Source organism: Lissotriton vulgaris, chromosome 7 (assembly GCF_964263255.1).
Source record: "Lissotriton vulgaris chromosome 7, aLisVul1.2, whole genome shotgun sequence".
Taxonomy (NCBI): Eukaryota; Metazoa; Chordata; class Amphibia; order Caudata; family Salamandridae; genus Lissotriton; species Lissotriton vulgaris.
The window spans coordinates 940106727-940129688 of NC_141695.1; the positions used below are offsets into that span (position 1 = coordinate 940106727).

Below are 22962 nucleotides of genomic sequence, written 5' to 3' on the forward strand. Positions count from 1 at the left end.
ACCAGAGACCAGTTATGGTAGCATCTACGGGGGAAGGTTCAGGAATCAACAAAGGTCTGCAGCTCATGTTAAGCTGCTTTGCTGTAAGCCCTCTATTGTGTGAAGGCTTCCAAACCCAGACAGTTAAGCACACATTGTACTCTCCCTGTAAACCACATATGCATAGTCAGATTACTTTCCATCCATTTCGCACAGGAATGATAAGAGGTATCCAGTTGAGTGAGACTAGCAGACCTTTTAAAATGTGAGGTGTTGTAAATGGATTCGGTAGGCAGCAGGACACGTCTTCAGGTAATTAAGATATATTTATTAAGTTAGAAAAGATAAGACAGCAGAGCAGTAAACCACACAACTGACCAGACCATCAACTGCCAAGCCTGGAATGTCCACATCACAGAAAGAACACTCTTAGGTTAGAAGATAGAAACACTAAGAAAGGACTACAGACACCAAGTAGCCATACTGAATAAAGTATGAATATACAACACATCTTCTCCCCTTACAGACAAAACACCAATGAAACACTCAAACACATAGAAAGAGTTAAGCATGGAGAAACACGAAGAAGAAAACATATAACACGTAGGAGGTCAGCGACCTCATGAACTTCCAGAACACGAAGGAAGAGAATCGGGATCAAGATGAGAATGATGATGAAGATCATGATGACCACCTTCTCCCCTTCAATTGACAAAACATGAAGAGCCAGTCTGCTCTCTACAATCCGTCATTGTGGCCATCAAAATCGGAAATAGAGAGTTCACTTTCTCCAATCAGTATTTTGTCCGTCGCGGCTTCTCGCTAATTTTTGAAGATAGAACAGTTCTGGAAGAATGTTCCAAAGATAAACTTGTAGCCAGTTTTCTTACAGTCCAAAATCTAGTTCTGGACTAGGTGTCTAGGTTCTGGATCTTTTCCTCGGGTTGTGAGCCTCTGGTTGTAGTTCGGGCCACTAAGTTCCCTTAAAAATTGTATTTCCTTTGTGGACAAACTGTCTCAGTACTGTGGGCTATACAGCCCGGTTCAAATCGCGGAACATTTATCCCGGTTCAAAGAACCGCCTTGTCACAACTTTCTGTTGTGGTACTGGAACTCTTGTCCGTCACGAATCTCAGTCGTGAACTCTCCCGGTCCTGGGACTCCCTTTGTCCACTCCCGGTACTGATTTTGGGACCTTTGTCCTTTTCCGGTTCAAATTCTGGGACCTTTGTCCCCTTCCGGTCCTGGACGTCCTTTGTCCTCTCCCGGTTCTAATTCAGGGACCTTTGTCCCCTTCCGGTCCTGGGACCTTTGTCCTCTCCCGGTACTGATTCTGGGACATCCTTTGTCCCCCTCTAGTTCTGCCGGTCCTTAAACTTGTATTGTCCTCTGCCTGTTCCTGGTTCTGTCGTTCCTGGGACATGGGACCTCTCTGGGTCCAGGTTCAAGCAGTGGCGTAACGAAACTTGTAGGGGCCCCCCTGCAAAGTGCATGGAGGGGGCCCCCATGCTACGGACCCAGTAAGGAGCTCATAGACACGTTCACCATGCCGGGGGAGACCCCTGGAGCTCGGGCCCTCCGTACCCTTGGGGCTGCGTGGAGTATTGTTACGCCACTGCTCGAGCCAGGCTCTAGCTCAATTTGAGGCCCTCTTAGACCCTTGGCCCCAAAACAATCTGAGATTTAATGTGGCTTCTAAGATTTAATGTGGTTTCTGCCTACAGCCATGCTCCAATTTCATGTGTAATGAGGTGATTTGAACATGGCTGGGACATAGCTGACAAGGTTTCAGATTGCTATGTGTGACATTGCTATAATTTCAGTGTAATTATGAGTGACATTTCAACGACTATGAGTGACACTTTCTCGCGAGCAAAATTAAGGAATGATGACTAAAGAAACATATAAATATCAGAAATTTACATCCATTTGAGCAACAGGAAACTAAGAAGATCTTGATACTGCTGCAAAGCACCCGAAATGGAAGGGTGCTCAGCAGAGACAGACTGCATGGTTGCAGTTCTCCGTAACAGAGGGTAGGCAGGCAATGCAGCTGCTCAGAAGACAATCTCGTTGATCTGATCATTCATGGACTGCATGCTAGCCTAAATAAGCATGGTTGAAAGCATAGCAAGTGCAACTAGGAGATCATACTGTCACTCTATCTCAGGCAATTACTGTTGTTGCGAATCTGGTGAGCTAGATCTGTGGCAACAGGCAGGCCCTGTCTCACTCTGCAGCCCTGTTGCTCTCTCCATGGAAGCATAAATTCATGAGACAGTGTAGGAACTACTTAAACAAATGCAGGATTTAACAGATAATATATAATTCCTTAAACAAGAACACAGGTAGCCTTTGGACAGAAAGTGTCCACCTGTTTTAAAAGGCAACAACTGATGCTACTCTTGGGATATACATTGAAAACATATAAAGATACCAGATAGCGTCAGATATATAAGGGGTACCAATGCACTCTAGGGGAAACATGTTTGTATACTTTAAATTAGGCAGTGTTCATACATGGAATGTGCAAAAGTCATTCTCTGTTTGCACGAGATTGGTGCACAATCTGCAGTGTCTTTGGTGTTACAGAAAACATGTTTTCCACCTTGAATACTTCCCTTGAGCTACCATGGCAAAGACACCAGAATGTCAACCACAGTTTGGAACTCTGGTCTTCAAAGCAGCGAGTAGTGCCTGGAAGTGAGCCAACTGAGCTATGTATCAGAGCTTTTACTGAAGTCTGCAAGTGCAGTACTGCTACACAAATCTACTCACTGTACTCGGCGCTGTGGCATGTGCCCTATTACAGCCTGTTGCTTGGGGGTTTCTGGAGCTACTACAAATAAAAAGACAATTAACCCCATCGCGCGGGGCTAATTCCCCCCACGGCACGGGGGGGAGGCCGTGCACAGCTCCACCGTGCTGCATGACGAGCTGAGCTCATCATCAGCACGCGAAGGGCTAAGTGACAGTTCGCTTTTGCTAACTCCTAGTGCGATGCAAGTAGGAGTTCTTGTCTCTCAGCCGCAAGTGAAGAATTCTCATCAAATTAGACTGACAGGCAGGTCTTACAGTGCATCTGCGGGTGAGATGAACATTTTGCGGGTAATTTGCAAGGTGTGCATTGTTTAAAATATATTGCCTGATTTGTTGCTAAATTGAATTGAATATTTTTGGCCTTTTCCGCTGGGTTTTCAGTAGGAGAAAGACAGAGCTGATGTACATTTTATCCTTTCTTTTAGCAGTGAGGTAGTGTGCTGCCTGTCCATGCTCTTGCCCTAATGGGTGTCTTTCTGTGTTTTCAATCAAGATATTAGATGCCCGATGTGAGCCTCTGATATGTAACTGCTGCTCCCTGAGTTGTGAGTGACTGCTGATTGCTCCTCAAATTCGCCAAGTGCAGCTGTAAAGTTGGAGAGCTGTGCATGGCCCCCTGCGGCCCTCGCAGCATGTGCCTCGGTGTTTTCACACTACCCTCAGCCTCCCGGACAGAGTAAGGTTCAGAATAAAAAAGAGATTAGCTGCGGCCCTGCCCACGGACCTGGCTCGATATTAACTTAGGTAGCTGGAGCAACCTATAGTCCCATCCTGCCTGTTAAAATAGTGGAGGATGTTCAAAACCACAACATTCCCAAGAAAATATTGTGATTTTCCCACATACATAAGCAGCCATGGGGTGGCACCAGGGCCTTCAAGGTTAAGAGGCTGGGCACTCACCTCATCCTCTGAAGTTTTGGTTGGGAGTTTTTAATCACTAATTACAAACACCCCGACGCCAACAGAGAGGAGCAGAGGCCCATGGATGGTGCTGCAGCAGGTATCGATGGGCTCTCTGGGCCAGTGACCTCGGAGGCGAGGGCAAGGACTCCCCGGAGAGGCCAAAACTCAGCCCTTTACATATACAGACAAAACAGGGATGACTTGGGAGATAAGCACTAGAGAGCTCTGGTCACGACTCGAGGCAGCAGCTCCCATCATCGCCTGCATCTCCAGACGCTTCCACTCTGCTGGGTAGTTACCTGGGGTGAGTTTTTTTCTAAAACCATCACATAATTTGGAAGACAAGCGTGCTAAAAATAGACCTGTATTTAGGAATCAGATTGAACGGAGAGTCTGGAGTCAGTCATTTGAGATATTATATTAGCACACTGTACCCATAGCTGCCAAGGTTTCAGATTGCTATGTGTGACATTTGTATAATGTCAGTGCAAATATGAGTGGTATTTCAACAACAATGAGTGACACCTTCTTGTGAGCAAAATCAAGCAATGAAGACAAGGGAAACATACATACATATATCAGAAATTGCATTCATTTGAGGAATGAAAACTCTAAGATCTTAAAATTGCTGTAAAGTACCAGAAATGGAACGGAACTTAGGTGTGAATGTGCGAGGTGCTATGCTTCTAAGCACCTACCCCCAATGATCCATGGCCCCCTCCAGCCCTCCTTTAGTTCGGAGGCACTCTCTCCACTCTACCATGCCGCTCATGCTCATAAGGGGGACACCGAGGCTACAGGCATAGAGAGGGAGTGATAGATGAGCTGCCTAAATTAAAAATTAAGAGTCAACACAGCTGTCTTGTGGAAGCTGCTGCAGACAGGCATGGACATTGATTGGGCAACAAGTAGCACTAAGCAGCTGAGGTGCACAGGTCATTATTTCAAAAACACGACCCTTCAACTCAGTGACACCAAAAAGAATTATAACATACCCCCTGCACAGATCACAACACAGCAAGGCTCTCACGGATCTTCTACACAATGCTGTGCTGATGACGCAGCTGAAAGTAATGTGTTATGTGACACTAATTGTCGACCGATCGGGTCCGTCACCACTGACCAGAAACACTGCAAATCATGTTAACCCTTACACTGATGCACTACCTCCATTTCATTGAAACATGCTCACACAGCTCCCTTAGTTTAGTATCAATTGAACTGCAACTGACTGAATTGGATATGCATATTTGACTGTTGTGGTGGTCCATGGATTTCAGTTTAGTTTTGTGAACTCAGTATTTGCATGAACCGGTGCGGCCCAATTAAAACAATTTAGTAAATGTTGTGAGACTTCAACTTACTTATGTAACCAACTGAGGGATCGCTCCACTCCGAGACTCCTCAAAAAGTGTATGTAACTAACACTGAAGCAAGACAGATTAGGATCAGAATGTACAAAGCGAAGGACACCGGGTAAATGCAGAGCTGAATTTCTGTGCGTTCTTGGTGTTTGAGCGTGGGGTTATGTAAGGACACAGCGGCAAGGATTGCGATGCTAAGAACTTAACCTGAGGGACCAGCATATTCTTTGCTGACAAAGTCCTCAGACTCTGAGGCCCTGTGTATTTTCAAGGCACAAGAAGAGCTGTGTGGGGCACAGCATGGTGCGTAGGAGAGTGTGAGAGAAAAAAATGTAAGGGCAGGGAGGCCGAGGCAGCCTGACATCGCACACAGCAGCACTAGTGCCAGGTTCAGGCCGAGATGATTCCAACTCCCTCCATCCCCTCCCCCCGCGGTAATCATTTCCTTTCAAAATGCCGTTAGCCTTAGTGCAGGCTGACTGTCCCTGTTGTGAGTTCTGATGAGCCTGGCCGCGGGTTAATGCACGAACCTTACTATTCAGTTAGTGTGACAGATGACTCCTACTCGGACTGTGACTGACATTAACTCAAACAAGTTGTAAAACGGCATATTACGAAAAATGAAGACTTCAGACCTGGCGCACAATATTCCATTCCCCCAGCCGAAAGCTTATTGAGAAAAAATGATTAATCCTGTTCCTAGAACTGGAACCCTTTCCCTGGGGCCACGAGGTCAACTCCTCTTATACCTTTTCACTGAATATGGTTTTCAGATTAACTTGGCTGGTACGCTAAATAATTAATACACACCTTTGATTTTTTAGTCTACTACTTACCCAGGGCAAACATTGAAGAGAGTGAAAAATATCAGCGCAGCAAGAAGACAGGAGGCATGCGGGGTAAGAGAGACTGAGTCCCACGTAGTTCACACCACTGCGTTATGATTCTTCCTCAGCTGGGCTCGTCAAAATCACATTCACAGCATGCTGTGCCGGCAGCCATCCGAAGCCCACAGCATGGGGGCCCCTGCAAGCAGAGAGCAGCTCCAAGATAGCCAAGCATCACCACAAACCAGTGAGGCCCCACGGGACGGCCTTCCTCGCAAACTTCCTGCGGCGCTCTGGCAGTAGGACGTGACGTCTTATCTGGCCAATTGAATCAAGCAACCTGACTGGGCCCAGCCCTGGAGTCTGACTCATTGCCGCACAGCGCCAGACGGGGAATCATCGCATAAATAAAATAAATTGTGTTTTAGCATTTGATGACTGAGGCTGCCAGCGGCACCCTAGCAGAGCTGGAGGCCCACAAGCCTGCAGAGCAGCGTGCACATGCCACAGATTGCACGCTGTTAGCTGATACTTGGCAGGGCTGATAACAAAAAAACGCAAGTGCCCCCCCCTGCAGGAATCTAATATGCTGCTTGCACTTTCTTCAGTAGGGCCTGAGGAGCCCCTCCAGTATAAGTACCCCCTGGGGGCTGGGTCGGTCTTTGTTACGCCCCTGGGTTCAAGACTCTCTCAGACCTTAGTTTTCCCTGAATTGGGGTTTTAAACGCAATAGATTTCTCCAGGAGAATTTTGAAATAGTAATAGCCACTTTCCGATTTCCCAATTTCCATATCATCTCTTGAAATCTACAGTCTTTCAATACTTTTGAACAGTAGCATCTCTTCTTCTGACATTAAGTCTGATTTTATTTTTATGTAACTCTGCCTCACTTGTCTTTGAGCTCCTGTCTGTCAAACACTGGAATTAAATGAATTACTCTCTGCAGAAGTTGATGGTGGCTGCTAACAAGCTTTTCCCAATTTATTTTTGCAATACAGAATCAATAAGATAATTTATTTTTTTCGCGCTTCTTCTGTGACTTTACAATATATGTGCTATTTCACATCACCATTAAAACAATTTAATGCTGCAATGGGTGCTGCTATGCCGAAATAACTGTTTCTGTGCTCCCCATAGATGCTACAAAGTTGTAAGCACTTCAGCCTTTTCAAGCATAGATTCAAAGCAAAACAGCAGTAGGTTTAAATATTCAATATGTTCACGATCAAATATGGCTTTCATTCCAAATGTACTGACAGATGAAATACCACGAAAATCCACCAGATGGCACTCTTGTGAAAGAAAGGTGGGTTTAGCCACTAGCACACCAGTATTATTTTAATTGTTCTACAAATCTTCTGGCTTCTAACCTGAGGGGTTTCAAAGTGCAGTGTACTTGAAACTGCTGAATTTTCACGTGTATACCCTCTAGCGCACCAAAACACACACGCTTAACAGTTGAAGTTCAGCACTTAATAAAATGCATGAGTTAACTCACCTATTGTTTTTATGGCATCGTGATGAATTTAACTCAATGCTCAGCGAGGTAATGAACGCTGATGGTAACAAACAAAGTTGTGGTCCCGTAACTCCTGTTACCCTGGGGACAAAACAAATAAATACTAGTTTTCAATAAATTGTGCTCCGATGCTTGCTCCCATAACTATAGCAACGAAGGCACAAGATGGATGCTAGACATTACGTGACGTTACGTAATGACGCTCTGTAAGCGATGGTTCTTCGCCAGGACCCCTGAAGACTCTGCAACATCATCAGATTGAAAGATGCCTCAGGAAATAATGGATCGGCAAGGCAGTAGAAAATTACAAGTGAGCACTCACAGGGAAAGCAGCATCTCCACATAGAATTTGACTCACAGGACACAGGTACTTGTGATGAGTTTCTTCTTTTCTGGTCTTCACTTTAACTTGAGTTTCTCTCTTTTACGGCAGCAGTTGAAGCGAGTGAAGAGAAAAATGCTTTTTGATTTCTTCTTCTTCTGGGTAGCAGCTTGGGGTAAAAGGTACAGATTACATCTGATTTAACAGCATTTCACAGGTGTAAGTTTTCATTTGCTTGTATATCTCTGTCTTCCTTATACTTTTAGAGACTGAGGTTACAGATGATTTTAACAGTAATATTTGCAGTTCATTCAAACTTCTTTTAGGTTTAAATTTTCGACGGTTGGTTTCTTCTTATTCTTACTTGATTGATTTTACCATCTTACTTGCGGCAGATTTCTTGTTTTTCTTGCGTTTTACGAGTTTGTGGTTTCCTTACTTCTTGTTTCTAGCCACAGTTAGGTGGGTTCTTGTTTGTGAGGTCTTACTCGTGCTGCTCTGTTCTTCTTGGTTTTCTTCTCTGGTCTGGTCAGCTTCAGATGTCGCCAAAATGTTGTAAATGGATTAGGTAGGCAGCAGGACTCTTCTTCAGGTAATTAAGATATATTTATTAAGTTAGACAAGATAAGACAGCAGAGCAGTAAACCTCACAGCTGACCAGACCATAAACTGCCAAGGCTGGAATGTCCACATCACAGAAAGAACACTCTTAGGTTAGAAGATAGAAACACTAAGAAAGGACTACAGACACCAAGTAGCCATATTGAATAAAGTATGAATATACAACATGAGGCAAGTAGCAATATATTTTGCTAAGGATGAAGGCAAAAAGGGCTTCTTCCTTCCACTGAAAATGAATACTGCCACAGTTGCCAGTCTAGCTCAGCTGATAAGACAATAGTCACTCTCTAAAGGAGGGCTTTACTTTGGGTGCCCTTCGACTTCAAAACCACATTCTGAAATGTCAATCTTTTTACACAGATGGCTTTCGTTGAACATCTATAATTGTCAAGTTCACTAAGGTACAAATCAAAAACCTACAGAGAAATATCACGAATTTAACAGCCACTTGATATAGGTAAAGGGATAGGAAAAGGTACATGCTCTCCAGAGCCATGCAAGGGACATTTCAATCTTAAAAAGCATGATTTTGGTGTTCATAGGAGTAGCACTCTTGAATTTAAACCTAGCTTTTTTAAACTTCAACTAGAAGCAACACCACCTCAGCCACCCTAAACAAAAATTGTGCAGTTGGTTTTAGAATCTAAGTGAGATCATCTATATGGCACCAAAAAGTGGAATACCGAGGTTTCAGCATGAACCTTGCAGCATTGAATAGCTGAACAAATCTAAAAAAGCTGGGGTTTGAGGTTTTTTCTGAACCTATTTTTATATATTATATTAACTCTGGCTGCAAATCATTCTACCAATTATCTCATATGGTGTTGTGTGCTGCCTCCCTGCATTTTGCTTTTACCCTAAATGCCAAAGCGACTTCTTGTCCTGTGATATAAGACACCTTGGAACACTTAACTTCAACTGTGGCTCCAGTGGGGTAGGCCTTTATGGTTGTTTAGGTTTGTGAATCACTGCTATGATACAAAATCTCACATGATTCTCCATAGACAGTCAATGGACTTAGTGGCAAATGCATTAAGAGACCAAAGATGCATTAAGAGACTGATAATATATTGCTCCATCACATTATAAATGTACGCAACAAAGGTAGCATATGTGTCATCTAAATTGGACTAGGTAAAGGGAGAGGTGCAAAATGGTTGAAAATCCTTATCTATATCGCAAGCAAGTAATGAGGCTGAATTGTTTATGTTTCGACTTGCACAAGCTTCATGCCCAGACAATTGTCCTACCTTTGAGGTGGAACTATGATCCTGCAATAGCAGGAGTTTCACTGCATTCAGTGGAAATACCAATTGAGTGAAAATTCGTGTGAATACTTAATAGGAGGTTGTAGTACCTGCCACAGGGATTGGCCTGGCCATTGTGTCTGTATGGACCCCGTGAGAAGCCAACCCAATTCAGTAAGAAGAAAAACATTTTGATTAAGTATTAAGAATTAAGGGCTGATTACTATGGCAGACGAACTTCAGTCCATCCACCATTATTTTGTATTTGGGACCGCCCGCCTTCAAGGCGACTTGTCCCACAGTACAAATTACGATGCGACAGACAATGAGGCGGTCGCTTTGCCTAGGTTTTGCATTGTGGCGGGTGCTGCTGGCTACAGCACCCGCCACAAGGCAAAAAAAAGGACAATTTACATATCCCTGCACTACGTGGCAGGCACCATGCGGTGCCTGCCATAGGGTGCAGGAATATGTAGGGGGTGCCATGGGTGCCCCCTGTCTGAGGGCCAGGGGGTAAGAGGGGCTTGCACCGGGTTCCGAAAGTCCCTTTCCACCTGCCTTAACCGCCATGAACAGGCAGGTGGAAAGGGACATCGTAATCCCTTTGGTAGTGCCAGGTAGACACCGCCACCACACTAGGGACTATGAGCCCTTCCGCTACACCGGTGGGATCAAGGAGCCCGTCGGATGCATGGTGGTTGGTCTTTACGACCGCCATATATCCGCCTGCCATTATACTATGTCAGGCAGTGAAGTTGGTTACGATGGTGCAGAGACCGCCACCCTGTTGGTGGCATCTCCTCACCATCGTAATCGGGTCCTAAGGAAGGAGCTATGAAAATTCTTACCACATGAAAGCTTTCTTCCTGGATGAAAGCTGTTTGAAAAGCATGTGTTTAAATTCATACATATGGGGAAATATACAGATTTTTGATGTGCACAGATACAAGAGTAGCAGCTTTGTAATCAGTATGCGTCAGGATTTAAATGTCTGCATGTGTTTCATGTCAATACAGTCCCATGTGGTGTCAAAGTCCCCTGGATAAAAGATAGGATACGTAAGCTTCAAAATCAGTATGTATGTCAGCTAGGTAAGTTGCATGAATGTAGCTATTGCTTATCTAATAGATCGGAGTGGAATGTCAACATTATGTTCTGTAGTAATTAGTAGAAATTAGAAAATATTTGGTATTCGAAATAAAATGACTTTGAATGGGGAAAGCATTCCAAAAGTTGTCTTTTTAACAAATTCCCAAATTAAATTCAGACATAAAACACCAAAATGGTGATTTCAGAAAGCTCATGGTTAAAATCTAATCAGACACTTGGAACTTTCCCTAAGCTTTTCATTGAAACATTATTTTGTCTTCCCCTGTACTTTGGACTAAGGCAGCATTTCAGACAATGAAACAAATGTGCAGATCATGCATACATCTCACCCCACTGCTTTCCTCACAGCTTACACTGGTCTTTGATAAATAAACAACATCTTTAACACTATGAAGGGAACACCTTTAGGGTATTATCCTGGATTCCTATAGCTTCAGAGATCCCTTTGTTCTGCACATGCATTGATGAAAAGACAATATGACACTCATTTTTGTTAACAATGAATATTCCACAAGAGCAGGGCAACTGGCTTTACGCTGCCAAAGCTCTTCACTTTTGCAACAAAATGCCATCATATGAAAATGAAATACCCCATGTATGACCTTGTACAGATTGTTACACGCTCTGTACCTGTTGCTTTTCATACTCTGGCTGTCTTGATGTTCAACAATCATTAGCAGGTCATAGATGTTCTTTTGCTTGTACCCTGCAACTGTCAACCCATGCATCTCACTTGAATTGTTTTCTGATGACTATTAACATTCAAAGTGCCATTGACAGAGTTGCTCTAACATGCTTTATACATGCTTTTGAGGTAACACACAATTTTAAATGCAACAGTACAATGATGTTGGTTGTTATAAAGGCAATATAGAATGCTTTGTTTCTCACTCTTTTATAAACTCTAAGTTGATTTCCGTATGGCTCTTTGATGTGGGCATGGCAATTATATAAGACATGGGAGACTGCAATCCCTTTCAAAATGTCTGTCTGTCGGTTTCCTATTACACTTTTGAAATACAGTGGTTTTCGACCATTACTTTCACGTAGCTGAATTAATCAATTCATTATCAATATTGCCACATAGTCATAACAGCAATAAATACAAAATCAGGGGCAATTTTAATTCATTGTGTTTACAACTATCTCTATCCAAAATCCTATTTAGGTTGCCCAAAGAAGGCGTGCAGAAGATAAAGAAAAGTCAGGTGCTCAGTGAAGAAAAAAGATAAGAGGCATAGAGGTATTCACAATATTATTTATATTATTTACATAAAAGATCGGTTACACAGTTCACCGTCCTACAATAACCTGGCAGGTGATGCACATTTTTATACACATTTTTCATTGAATGGAGACATAGCTTCCAAAAATTCTTTGCACCAGAAAATGTGTTTCACAGTCCAGGTATTGAAAAGGGGAAAAGAGCGTTGACGTTTCGACTCGTCTTAGGGCCTAGAGGTGAGTTGGACCGTGGCCATGCGAGTCTTCATCAGGACTAAAACATTGGGCAACCCAGGGAGTAGTGTTGACCCTGAAATGAAGTAAGGATGGGAATCAGGCTGTTGCATTAAAATTGCGACCAAAATTTTCATGTACATAGGACAGACCACACAAAGAGAGAAATGTTGAATTCTGCAACATTGCAGTCGCATATGATGTAAAACACCAGGTGCACCATTAGTTGAACATTTTACTACCTTTGGACATGATTGTAACAGTCTCCGTTGGTGGGTCATAGAAAAGGTGGAATCCCATCCAAGGGGGGTGACTTTGGTAATGTACTGAATCGTAGAGAATGCAAATGGATATATTCTCTGAATACAGTAAATAAAGGACTCAACGAACAGGAAGAAAACAATAGGCAAGTGGAACTACTTAAGATAAGAGAATATACATTGTGGGAATCCTGAGGTTGTTGTCCTCATAATGAAACCTGAATTATAGCCTGTACATACCTTATACCTGGTGTGAACTACGTATGCAGGATTGTTATTGACTGTCTGACCATTAGGTGTAGATATGTATAGTCTGTATAACATTTTTATACCTGACGTGAACAGCATATGCAGGGTTGCTACCGATTGCTGTTCAGCAGGTGCAGATGCATAAGGTCTAATGCTGAACTACAATGTGTATAGACTGACCCCTTTTAAAAAACATTATAGACATAGGGGTAATCTTGTACCATTATTGTGAGTTCTCCTACATGTCAGTAGATGATCACCTGTCATCTATATCGATTGATAATACTGTACTGGTGTTTAATTGAACTAATGTACATATACTACATTGTGGAATGAATAACCGGCATCTCTATTCCTGGGTAAATGTATGAACACATTTGTTAATATATGAACACATTTAAGTTGTGCTGTCTTGATAGAATTCACTTTTTCGATGCCCCAACCATCTCCTTTGACATATGTAAGTTAGCATCATATGGCTAACTAATGGAGTGCGTATACATACTCATGTTGAATTATTCTCGTTTGCTATCTTATTATCCATATATATGTGTGACGATATTAGTTCCTTAGCTTAGCTTGTGTGCCACCATTTTGTGTATCCCTCTGTGCCCGCGAGCCTCACTCGCTCATCTACCCCTCCCGCAGGAATAGAGAATTTCACTACTACAGCAGTTTTCGTTTCTCAGCTTACTGTGGCCGAAACTAACAAGTCTCTTTATCAGTAATGTTCTCATGCCTCAGAGACGCTGAAGCCTAGCTCCATGGCCTTGAGTAAAGATAGCGATGTATCCTCTGCAGGTGCAGATGCCTGCTGCATGATGGCATTGTTCACTGGTCTGGGTTTCAGTAATTTTCCAGAAGGGGCGTACCCTAATGAACTGTGTTGCATTATAATGTATTGCTGTGACGCTGAGAGTCAGTCCTCTCGTTCGCACTCCTAGGAGTGAGGTCGGACAGGGCCCTCTCATATGAGTGTATTTGGCCTAATAAAGACTGTTGTTTATTCTTCTCCACTGTCCGGCTGACTTTCTACAGAATACCTATAGGTGAGTGCGGTAAGTCACTCGGGTGGATTTGAGCCACGCTTATCAGTCTATCAATTGAATGATTGTCTGTCGGTGCGATAGTTATGCACTGTTTTCATTCCCTGCCAGTTGGATAATAGTATATACATAACGTACACTATCTATTCTATGTATGACCTATGTTATCATATTGACATCCATAATTGCAAGTTCTCCAAAATATGACATGAGTTCTGGCCGAATTGACGTGCAGCACCCTCTCTTTCCCCTTCGAATCTCGGGGAAAGACATGAAGAGTATGTGTATTTTTGTAGTCCATCATTGGTTTTGCTACTGAAAATCGAAGACTCCCATTCCAAAATGGCGGAGGATCTAGTTTGAGTTTTCCGTTTTTCACGTTAATCAAAACATGTTTCTTTCAGTTCACCTTTAATTAAATTTGGATCGTGAACCTGACTACCATTTCTAAGTTTTGAGTTTTTTAGAATAAACCTTTCTGATCGATGCGGAATCGCGAGTCCTTTTTCTATGCCGACGCCTGTTGGCTCTAATATGGCGTGTGTACAGCGGCCAGCATAGAACGTCTCTATCGTGAACTAGGAAGACGAAACTGCGGTAAGCCTCTCCGACCGCGTCTATCTTTTAGGGAATAATAATAACTTTTAGCAATGAGTGTTTCAGTTAGCTTAACTGATCCGCCATTTTATTCCTACAGTGATTTAATTCTAATATATACCCGGAACCGATGGTCTGAGCTACATACGACTTTAAGTTATTAGAGACACGGTTTTTGGGTAAGGTTCTTTTCCACTACCACTTTACTCGGGAACCTATCACTGTGACCTTGTCCACATTGTTGAGAATGGTCTTTATGATTTTAAACCTTTGTTTAACTAATTGAGTGTTTAGTTAACAATGGCAAACTATTACTGCCACAGGAATGTCACGTCGATTTAAGACAGCTATGTTGAATGATGTAGTTAACAATGGCAAAGTATTACTATCACGTGAATGCCACGTTGATTCAAGATGGCAATGCAGTATATAGACAATAGAATTATGCATTAATCAAGCATTAATAAACTGATCAAGTTCTCCTATTTAATTATAGGACCTTCTTTAAATATTACTCTGGAGATGCAGAGATTCAAGCCTGCTATACATATGAGATAATTACTCCCTCAACATATCGTGGATAAGGCAATGAAACCTTCAGCCAATTTTTGTTTGAAAAACTCTTCAGATCAACTATGAGAGAGTTAGTCACCTGATCACGGCATTATTTGTTTTTAGGAGTAAAAACTATATCTGGGACACAGAGTGAAGATTTTTCACTGGGTCCCCTCCACTGTAGGGTAAGCCAAGTTTTTGCCCTTTCATTTTGCGAGACTGAGTTTTGGTCGCAATTTTTATGCAACAGCCTGATTCCCATCCTTACTTCATTTCAGGGTCAACACTACTCCCTGGGTTGCCCAATGTTTTAGACCTGATGAAGACTCGCATGGCCACGGTCCAACTCACCTCTAGGCCCTAAGACGAGTCGAAACATTGACGCTCTTTTCCCCTTTTCAATACCTGGACTGTGAAACACATTTTCTGGTACAAAGAATTTTTGGAAGCTATGTCTCCATTCAATGAAAATGTGTATAAAAATGTATATCACCTGCCAGATTATTATAGGACGGTGAACTGTGTAACCGATCTTTTATGTAAATATTATAAATAATATTGTGAATACCTCTATGCCTCTTATCTTTTTTCTTCACTGAGCACCTGACTTTTCTTTATCTTCTGCACGCCTTCTTTGGGCAACCTAAATAGGTTTTGGATAGAGATATTTGTAAACGCAATGAATTAAAATTGCCCCTGATTTTGTATTTATTGCTGTTGCATTTTGCTTTGTTTTGTCATTTTGAAGATTTGTGACATTGAATGCTTAGGGTTGATCTGCAAGACATACCTCATGACTATGTGGCAATATTGATAATGAATTGATTAACTCAGTTACGTGAAAGGAATGGTCGAAGACCACTGTATTTCAAAAGTATATGATACCCAGGTTTTTTGATGTTTTGGGTCACCCCATTTTTGTTAATGGTTTCCTATTACAAGCGACTTGTGACTTCTCTACTTGACTGTAATAAAGAAGTGATGTAGCTGCTCAACTGTTTAAAAGTTGTTACAGCTGAGTTAAGAAACCACAATGCCTTTTGACAGAGCAAGTGGCTAATGTGAAAGATATGTCAAAGAGAATAACTGTAGCATAATTATAGCTGCATTTTAAACAAAAAAAGCAGGAACTGACTTTTTTTTCTTCTGACTTTAACAAAAAAAAAATAATTCAGTAGAAAGGAGCAAAGTATTTTTTTTTACACTACATGTGATACAGATAAGACCTTTCTACACAATCTGACCAACAGGATTTTTGACATGAGTTTCCTTAACCCCTTCAAAGCTGGTGACAAAGCCAGCTCGTCATGGGCGTTACCGGCGCTGCGCGCATGACGAGCTGGCTTTGTCACGTAACGCAGGTTTTTAAAATTTTCAGCGCCCAGCGGGAAAACCCGCTAGGGCGCATGCGGTTAAACAGATTCTAATATATTTTTCCAAGAACCACTAAATGCTTTAGTTTGTTTAATTTTACGGTAGAGATTCTGTTTTTATTCTTCCTCTCTGCAATGAACATCAAAGTGCAAGATGTCAAGAACTTAAGGCGTTTGTGGGGGGTTGATGGTATTAGCACGTATTATAAGGAATAATGTTATTCTGCTATACATTTAAAGAATATATCAAGTCATCTTGTATTTCCTTGACCTTATAACGGAACTCAGACTACAGCTTCCTCCATATATAGCCAAGGAACTCCTTGGTGACTTTCAATATCATGATAGTGTATTGCAGGGAGTGTTTTAGTCCACATAACTGCCTTCTAAAACCTACCTCTCCATGATCTTTCACAATAACAATAGACCAGTTAGTAGTCCCATGACTTCTTCTAATAGATGTGGTGCTCTAATAACTGCTGTGTATTTTAAAACCAGCACGTCAATGCGGTCTCCTTCTCCTACTTCAATACCCTCTGCATGCGCCGCAAAATCTACAGATGCATCCCCACTGAAACCAGAAAGACGGTCACCCAAGCCCTCGTTAGCAGCAGACTGGACTACAGCAACGCCCTCTATGCGAGAACCAAACTCCAGAAACGACTCCAACAAATACAGAACGCCTTTGAACGCCTCATCCTCGGACTCCCTTGCCACTGCCACATCACCGCCCACCTGAGAGAACTGCACTGGCTCCCGGTCAACAAGAAGATCACCTTCAAACTCCTCACCCACGCACACAAGGCTCTCCACAATGCCGGACCAACCTACCTCAATGAAAAACTCTCCTTCTACGTCCCGAACCGCCAGCTTGGCTCCACTGACCTCGCCCTTGCCACCGTCCCACGCATCCGCCGAATGACCACCGGCGGGAGATCATTCTCCCACCTCGCTGCCAAGACATGGAACACCCTCCCCAGCCACTTGCGGCAGACCCAGGACCTGCTGACCTTCAGGAGACTCCTCAAAACCTGGCTGTTCGATCAATAGCTGTGTCTTCCCCTCTCCCTCCAGCACCTTGAGACCCTCACGGGTGAGCAGCACTTTACAAATGTCTGATTGATTGATTGGTAAAGGAAGTATTCTTAGATTGACTCTGATTTACAAAGTAACCAGTTATTGTGCCATCTATCCTAATAAACAGCTCTTACTTTTAATACCAGAGAACCTTTCCCAACTTATAGATCGTTAAAAAGTGCAGCTTAAGTAACAATTGTGATTTTTGGTTTATGTTCCGAATGGTTATATCCCCCCATACATGAACACTAATATCTTTGAACTAATTAAGATAGTACAATAATGCCTTCAGTTGTCCTACCTTCAAACAGCAAGGATGCTAGATTAAAAAGACAAAGTAATGAGCCCCCGAATGACCAAGCTTAGATCACCCTGAACTGCATTATAAGTAACAAAATGTTGTATTTTCTTGTACACTTCTTTCAATGCTTTATAAAAACATGTTTGCGGTCTTAAAAGTGAGTCTTAAACCACAGACTAGTAAAGCATGCAACATGTATTTGCGCCACACGTTAACCATTCATTATCAGTTCTGTTAGAATCATCTGGGAGACATGTAAAGCGAATACTAAGATTGACCTACCTGATCTTCGCCAATCATTAGCAGGTCATCTACATTTTGTGGTTTGTCCTGTGGAACTGGAAATCTGTTCATCTCGTTGGTGCTCTCTTTTGGCAGCACTGGATACACCCCATTAATATCCAACGTGCCATTCCCAGAATTCCTCAGACACACGTTATAGCTGTTTTCAAAGTAACACAGGCTTCCCAGTGCAGCTGTATATTGTTTTTGGTTATAACCTGCAAGGCTGTTTGCTCTGTATATTCTTAGAGCCACAAAAATGATAACAAAAACCAAAAACATAAAAGAGATGACTGCGATGCAAATAACCAAATACAGATTTATATCTGAAATAGAATGCTCAGTTTCTGGCTCTTTTCTACACTCTGTGTGGATTTCTTCATTGCTATTCAATAAAGAGATTGTGAGAGTGACTGTGCAGGAAAGGGCAGGTTCTCCATGATCCTTCACAACAACAATGAACCTGTAATTGGCTGCGTCGCTGTCTCTAATAGGCCGTGATGTCCTAACCTCTCCTGTGTAGAGTCCAACCCTGAAAAGGGAACTCTCTCTGGAAGGCCCCATTTGATAAAGTAACCAGGCATTGTACCCACTATCTGCATCGACAGCTCTGATTTTGGACACCAGATAACCAGCTTCAACTGATCGAGGGATGACTTCTCCACCAAGAGAGTGTGTCTGATGATGAGAAGTTAAGATCTCTGGGGCGTTGTCATTTTGGTCGAGTATAAAGACGTCCACAGACACATTACTGCTGAGGGGTGGAACGCCTGCGTCTTTCGCCTGCACTTGAAACCTAAAATGTTTAGTTTCCTCATAATCGAAAGATTTCATGGCATAGATTTTACCATTCTCTGAATTTATGGAGACAAAGCCACCACGTGCCATGTCTCCCACGAGGGAATATGTCAGGTGTCCGTTTTCCTTAAGATCAGGATCAGTGGCAGAAATGTCGAACACCTGAGCCCCGGGGACATTGTTCTCCACCAGGTGAAGCGCGTATGAGGGTTGTGTGAACTTCGGACTGTTATCATTCACATCAGACACTCGCACACTAATGACTGTGGAGGCGGAGAGTGGAGGTGACCCTCCATCCACAGCTGTGAGGGTGACATCGTAGTGCTCCACAGACTCACGATCCAGTGACCCCCTCAGCACCAAAGAGTGGTGATTGTTGAACGTGTTCTCAAGGACAAATGGGAGCCCAGGTGGCAGAGAGCAGGATGTGTTCCCGTTCTCACCCGAATCTTTGTCTGAAACAATCAAGAGGGCGATCACTGTCCCAGGTTTGGTATCTTCTTGAACAGAGCGTGTCTGAGAAGTTACGGTTATACAAGGAGGGTTATCGTTAACATCAAGAATCTCCACCTCAACCTTGCATTGGCCAGGAACAGCGAATGGACCTTTGTCTACAGCTTCTACGGAGAGCTCAAACTCTCTGGCTTCTTCAAAGTCGATCTCACCTTGCACAGTTATCACCCCACTGTCTGCATCTATATTGAATGTTTTTTTCACAACGTCAGGGACAGGTTTGCTAAAATAGTACATGACGTCAGCATTGGGACCTTCATCGTGATCCGTGGCATGCAGCTGCGCTACAGTTGTCCCAATTGGCACATTCTCTGACAATTTTACGCGATAAAGGAGTTGATCAAACAAGGGAGCGTTATCATTGGCGTCTTGCACCAGTATGTTTATTTGGAGAGTTCCAGATCTCCTCGGATCTCCTCCGTCAAAGGCAGTTAACATTAGATTATGCAAGAACACGTCCTCTCGGTCTAAAACATTTTTTAAAACAAGCTGTGGAGACTTCCTTTTATCAGAATCGGCTATCACGTGCAGTTCAAAATTATCATTGGCACTTAATGTGTATCCCTTCAGAGCATTGGCTCCCGAGTCCGGGTCCACGGCTCTCTGTACCGGGAACCGAGACCCCGGGGACGTTGTCTCTAAAATACTCAGTGTGATTTCACTGTCCACAAAGGAGGGGGCGTTATCATTCACGTCAAGAATCTCTACCTCCAGGCGGTGCATTTCCAGGGGATTATCGATGACTATTTCTGAAAGGAGTTTGCAGACGGGGCTCTGCGCGCACACCTCCTCCCTGTCAATGCGGGCGTCAGTCAGTAACAAACCGCTGTCCATATTCACCTGGAAGGGCGGCTTCGAGGCGCCTGACACGAGCTTCAGTCCTCGGGAGTTCAGAAGCACCAGATCAAGACCCAGGTCCTTAGCGATGTCTCCCACAAACGTCCCCGGCTCCACCTCCTCGGAGACGGCGTACCGGAGCTGTCCAAGCGCGAGGTCCCAGAGAGACAGCAGGAGGAGGAGAGGGAGGCACCGCCGGCGCCATTTCCACATTAATATTCCACACGGGACCACCATTCCTCGGTAAGAGCAGGCAAACTCGCCAAGGTAAATATAAGCTATGCTTCTCCACCCAATGCAGAGTTTCAGCGAGGCTCAATCGTTCATTTCTTCAGTCCTTCAGAGTGCAGCTAGTCGTTTCTTTGACAGAGAGAGGGGGGTTATTCATGTACACCGTTGTTTCCAGTAGAATGTCTGCATTACCAAGGAATAAGCTCACATCGCCATCTAGTGGTTTACTGGTGAAACGTGACATCTAGCTACTCCAGGTAATGAAGAACATATTTGTATCATTCACTTATATACTTTATTATAGTTTGAAACTCACACCTAAGTACCATTCTTATTTGCATATTTAAACTAACGTTGGCTTATCTAGAACGGTTAAACTTTTAGGGCATCGCGGCTGAAAAAATGAATATACAAGACAAAAATAAAAATTTAATCAGTTTATATTTTCTAACATTTAAATAAAAGCGACAAGGGACGTCAGTATCAACCTTCAGAAATAATAAAAATGTATTCGAGTTACATATGTGTATTATTGGCTCGTGAATAAACACATTGCATCACCAGACAACCAAATGTAAAACTATAAACTCGTGCAAAAAATGAAAAATTGCTTTTTCACGCTGAAAGAATAACTGCTCCTGTGGATTTTGAGTTAACTGAAAACACTAGGCCCTACAAGTTAGCCGCCTTTTTCCAGAACATGTTAATTATTACATTACAGTTTTAGAATAAAAATGCGCAAATGTAAGTCATCCCATACACTGATATAATACAAAAATTAAGTAGTGAAAAATACTCCAGCAAGTTCAATACTTGTAATTTTATTAGATGTCCTTCAACACCACCTCGGTTTGAATCTATTTTTTTAATTACTTGATTTCCAAAATATTCTTTTAAGTTTCTAGCGTCGCTAGTTAAATGGAAGCCCTTTTTAAAATTAGTTTATAATCTTTGAAGTTCATTTTTGAAGTAAAAAATATGAATACAGATTTAAACTTCAAAATATCAACTGTCTTTAAAAGTGAACATATGCGACTGGGAATACAGGTATCTTTTAAGGCAGACACTTGTCTTCATATCTCATTATTTTGGTCGCACGTGGCACACCAACCTGATGAATATCAGCCACTTTTTAGCTACAATGTAGGAAACAAAATCATCTTTTACAAGCACTGGCAAAGCCAATAGGTCTGAGTTTAATGTGCTAACTCCATGTACATTGTTAGCAACAGGTCTTTTGACAGCTATGCTTTCAAAACTTGAACATAAAGAGAGTAACATAAAATAGGATTTAAGCCACACTCTATTTGCATAGAGATGTTTTGTAAAATATTTTCAGTCAAGTGCATACATTTATAAAGCGTAATTTTTTAACTCAGTCAAGAAAATCTACGGAACCCTTTAATCACAAAAAACATTTACTCCAGTAGATGTATAAGAAAAAATTAAAAGAAAGAAAACAAGACAACGATGACAGCGTCTATTCAAAGAGCTACTGCTCCATATCACTTTACATTTGTGTTGTGCTTGTGAAAGACAAACTGCAGCACTGATCTTTATTTTCAACTTGACACTTTTAACTCAATGTCTACCTTTTTGTACTCAAGTTTGGCTTAATTTGCGGCTGCCTCACCAGTAACTACACACAGCTCTGCAAACGTACGTCAATCATGCCATCTCTGTGGAGCAGCTCCATCTACAGCTCTCGGCTCTGTCTGATCCATATCCATGTTTGTCCTTCCAAATGCTGCTTGTAACCCAGGCTACCCTGTCTAGCGAAGGGTTAATACCATCATTACGTAAGCTACCTCGCATGCATGTGCCTCATCACAACGTCCAAGGAGAGGAGCAGGCATGACGCCTTCCATTATATTGGGTTGGGTGATGAAATGGCATGGGACTGTCATTTAAACAAGTGAGGTTTGCTATCTTTTCTTTACAGCAAGTCATGTGTTCTCTCCTTATGCGTTTCAGAGGGAATGTGGCAAATATGTCACACTTAAACAACGGCATCCAGTCCTTGGTAACAGCATTTAGACATGAGACACACAATTTTTTTAAACCAAAAATGGCTTTATTTTCGCTATCTCCCACATGAAATTGCCTTTGTTTCAATAAAAGACAATGGAGAAAATACATTCTGCAACTATTATTTTAAAATCTCCCACTTTCCTCTTCTCAAATGTCTGCATGTAGGGTACACAGCCGTATGTGTCTTTTAAAAAAGCTCTGTACCCGGAACCATAGACAGGCAGGAAACGCTGTATGGTAGGAAGACTGGGCAGTGTGTGGTTGTGGTTCACTCAGACATCTGTCGAAGAAATTAAGAGAACGGAGCAAACCAGATAATAAGTGAGACAGGAAAGAGAAGAGAGAAAAATACCAAGATAAGAATGTGTGTTACTTAGTAAAGAGACGTCAATCATATTGAAAGCAGTGAAATGCATCTTTGTCTATCTCTCTCTCTCGCTCTCTCTCTCTCTCGCTGTCTCGCTCTCTGCACTCCTCTGTTTCGGGGTTGATTTCTGGCACAATTTCAATGTGTGTTGGCGTGCAAATTCTCTAATGCATAATACGAAGCCTCCAATCTTGATGTACAATTCATCACACGTCATCTTTATGGACCAAATCAATAGCTCTGTACCTTATTCCCGACAAAAGATAGTTACAGTC

At 42.5% G+C, this 22962-nt stretch overlaps 1 protein-coding gene across 1 annotated transcript in view; it reads right to left on the bottom strand.

Moving 5' to 3' along the window:
- LOC147702773 (protocadherin alpha-C2-like) overlaps positions 1-20402 on the bottom strand; it is an 868304-nt gene extending 847902 nt beyond the window's left edge. Inside the window, exon 1 of the mRNA XM_086931373.1 lies at positions 17911-20402. Within this exon, the coding sequence (XP_086787499.1) occupies positions 17911-20295 (2385 nt within the window). The 5' untranslated portion in view covers positions 20296-20402. The remainder of the gene's footprint in view (positions 1-17910) is intronic.
- Positions 20403-22962: the final 2560 nt, after the last annotated feature.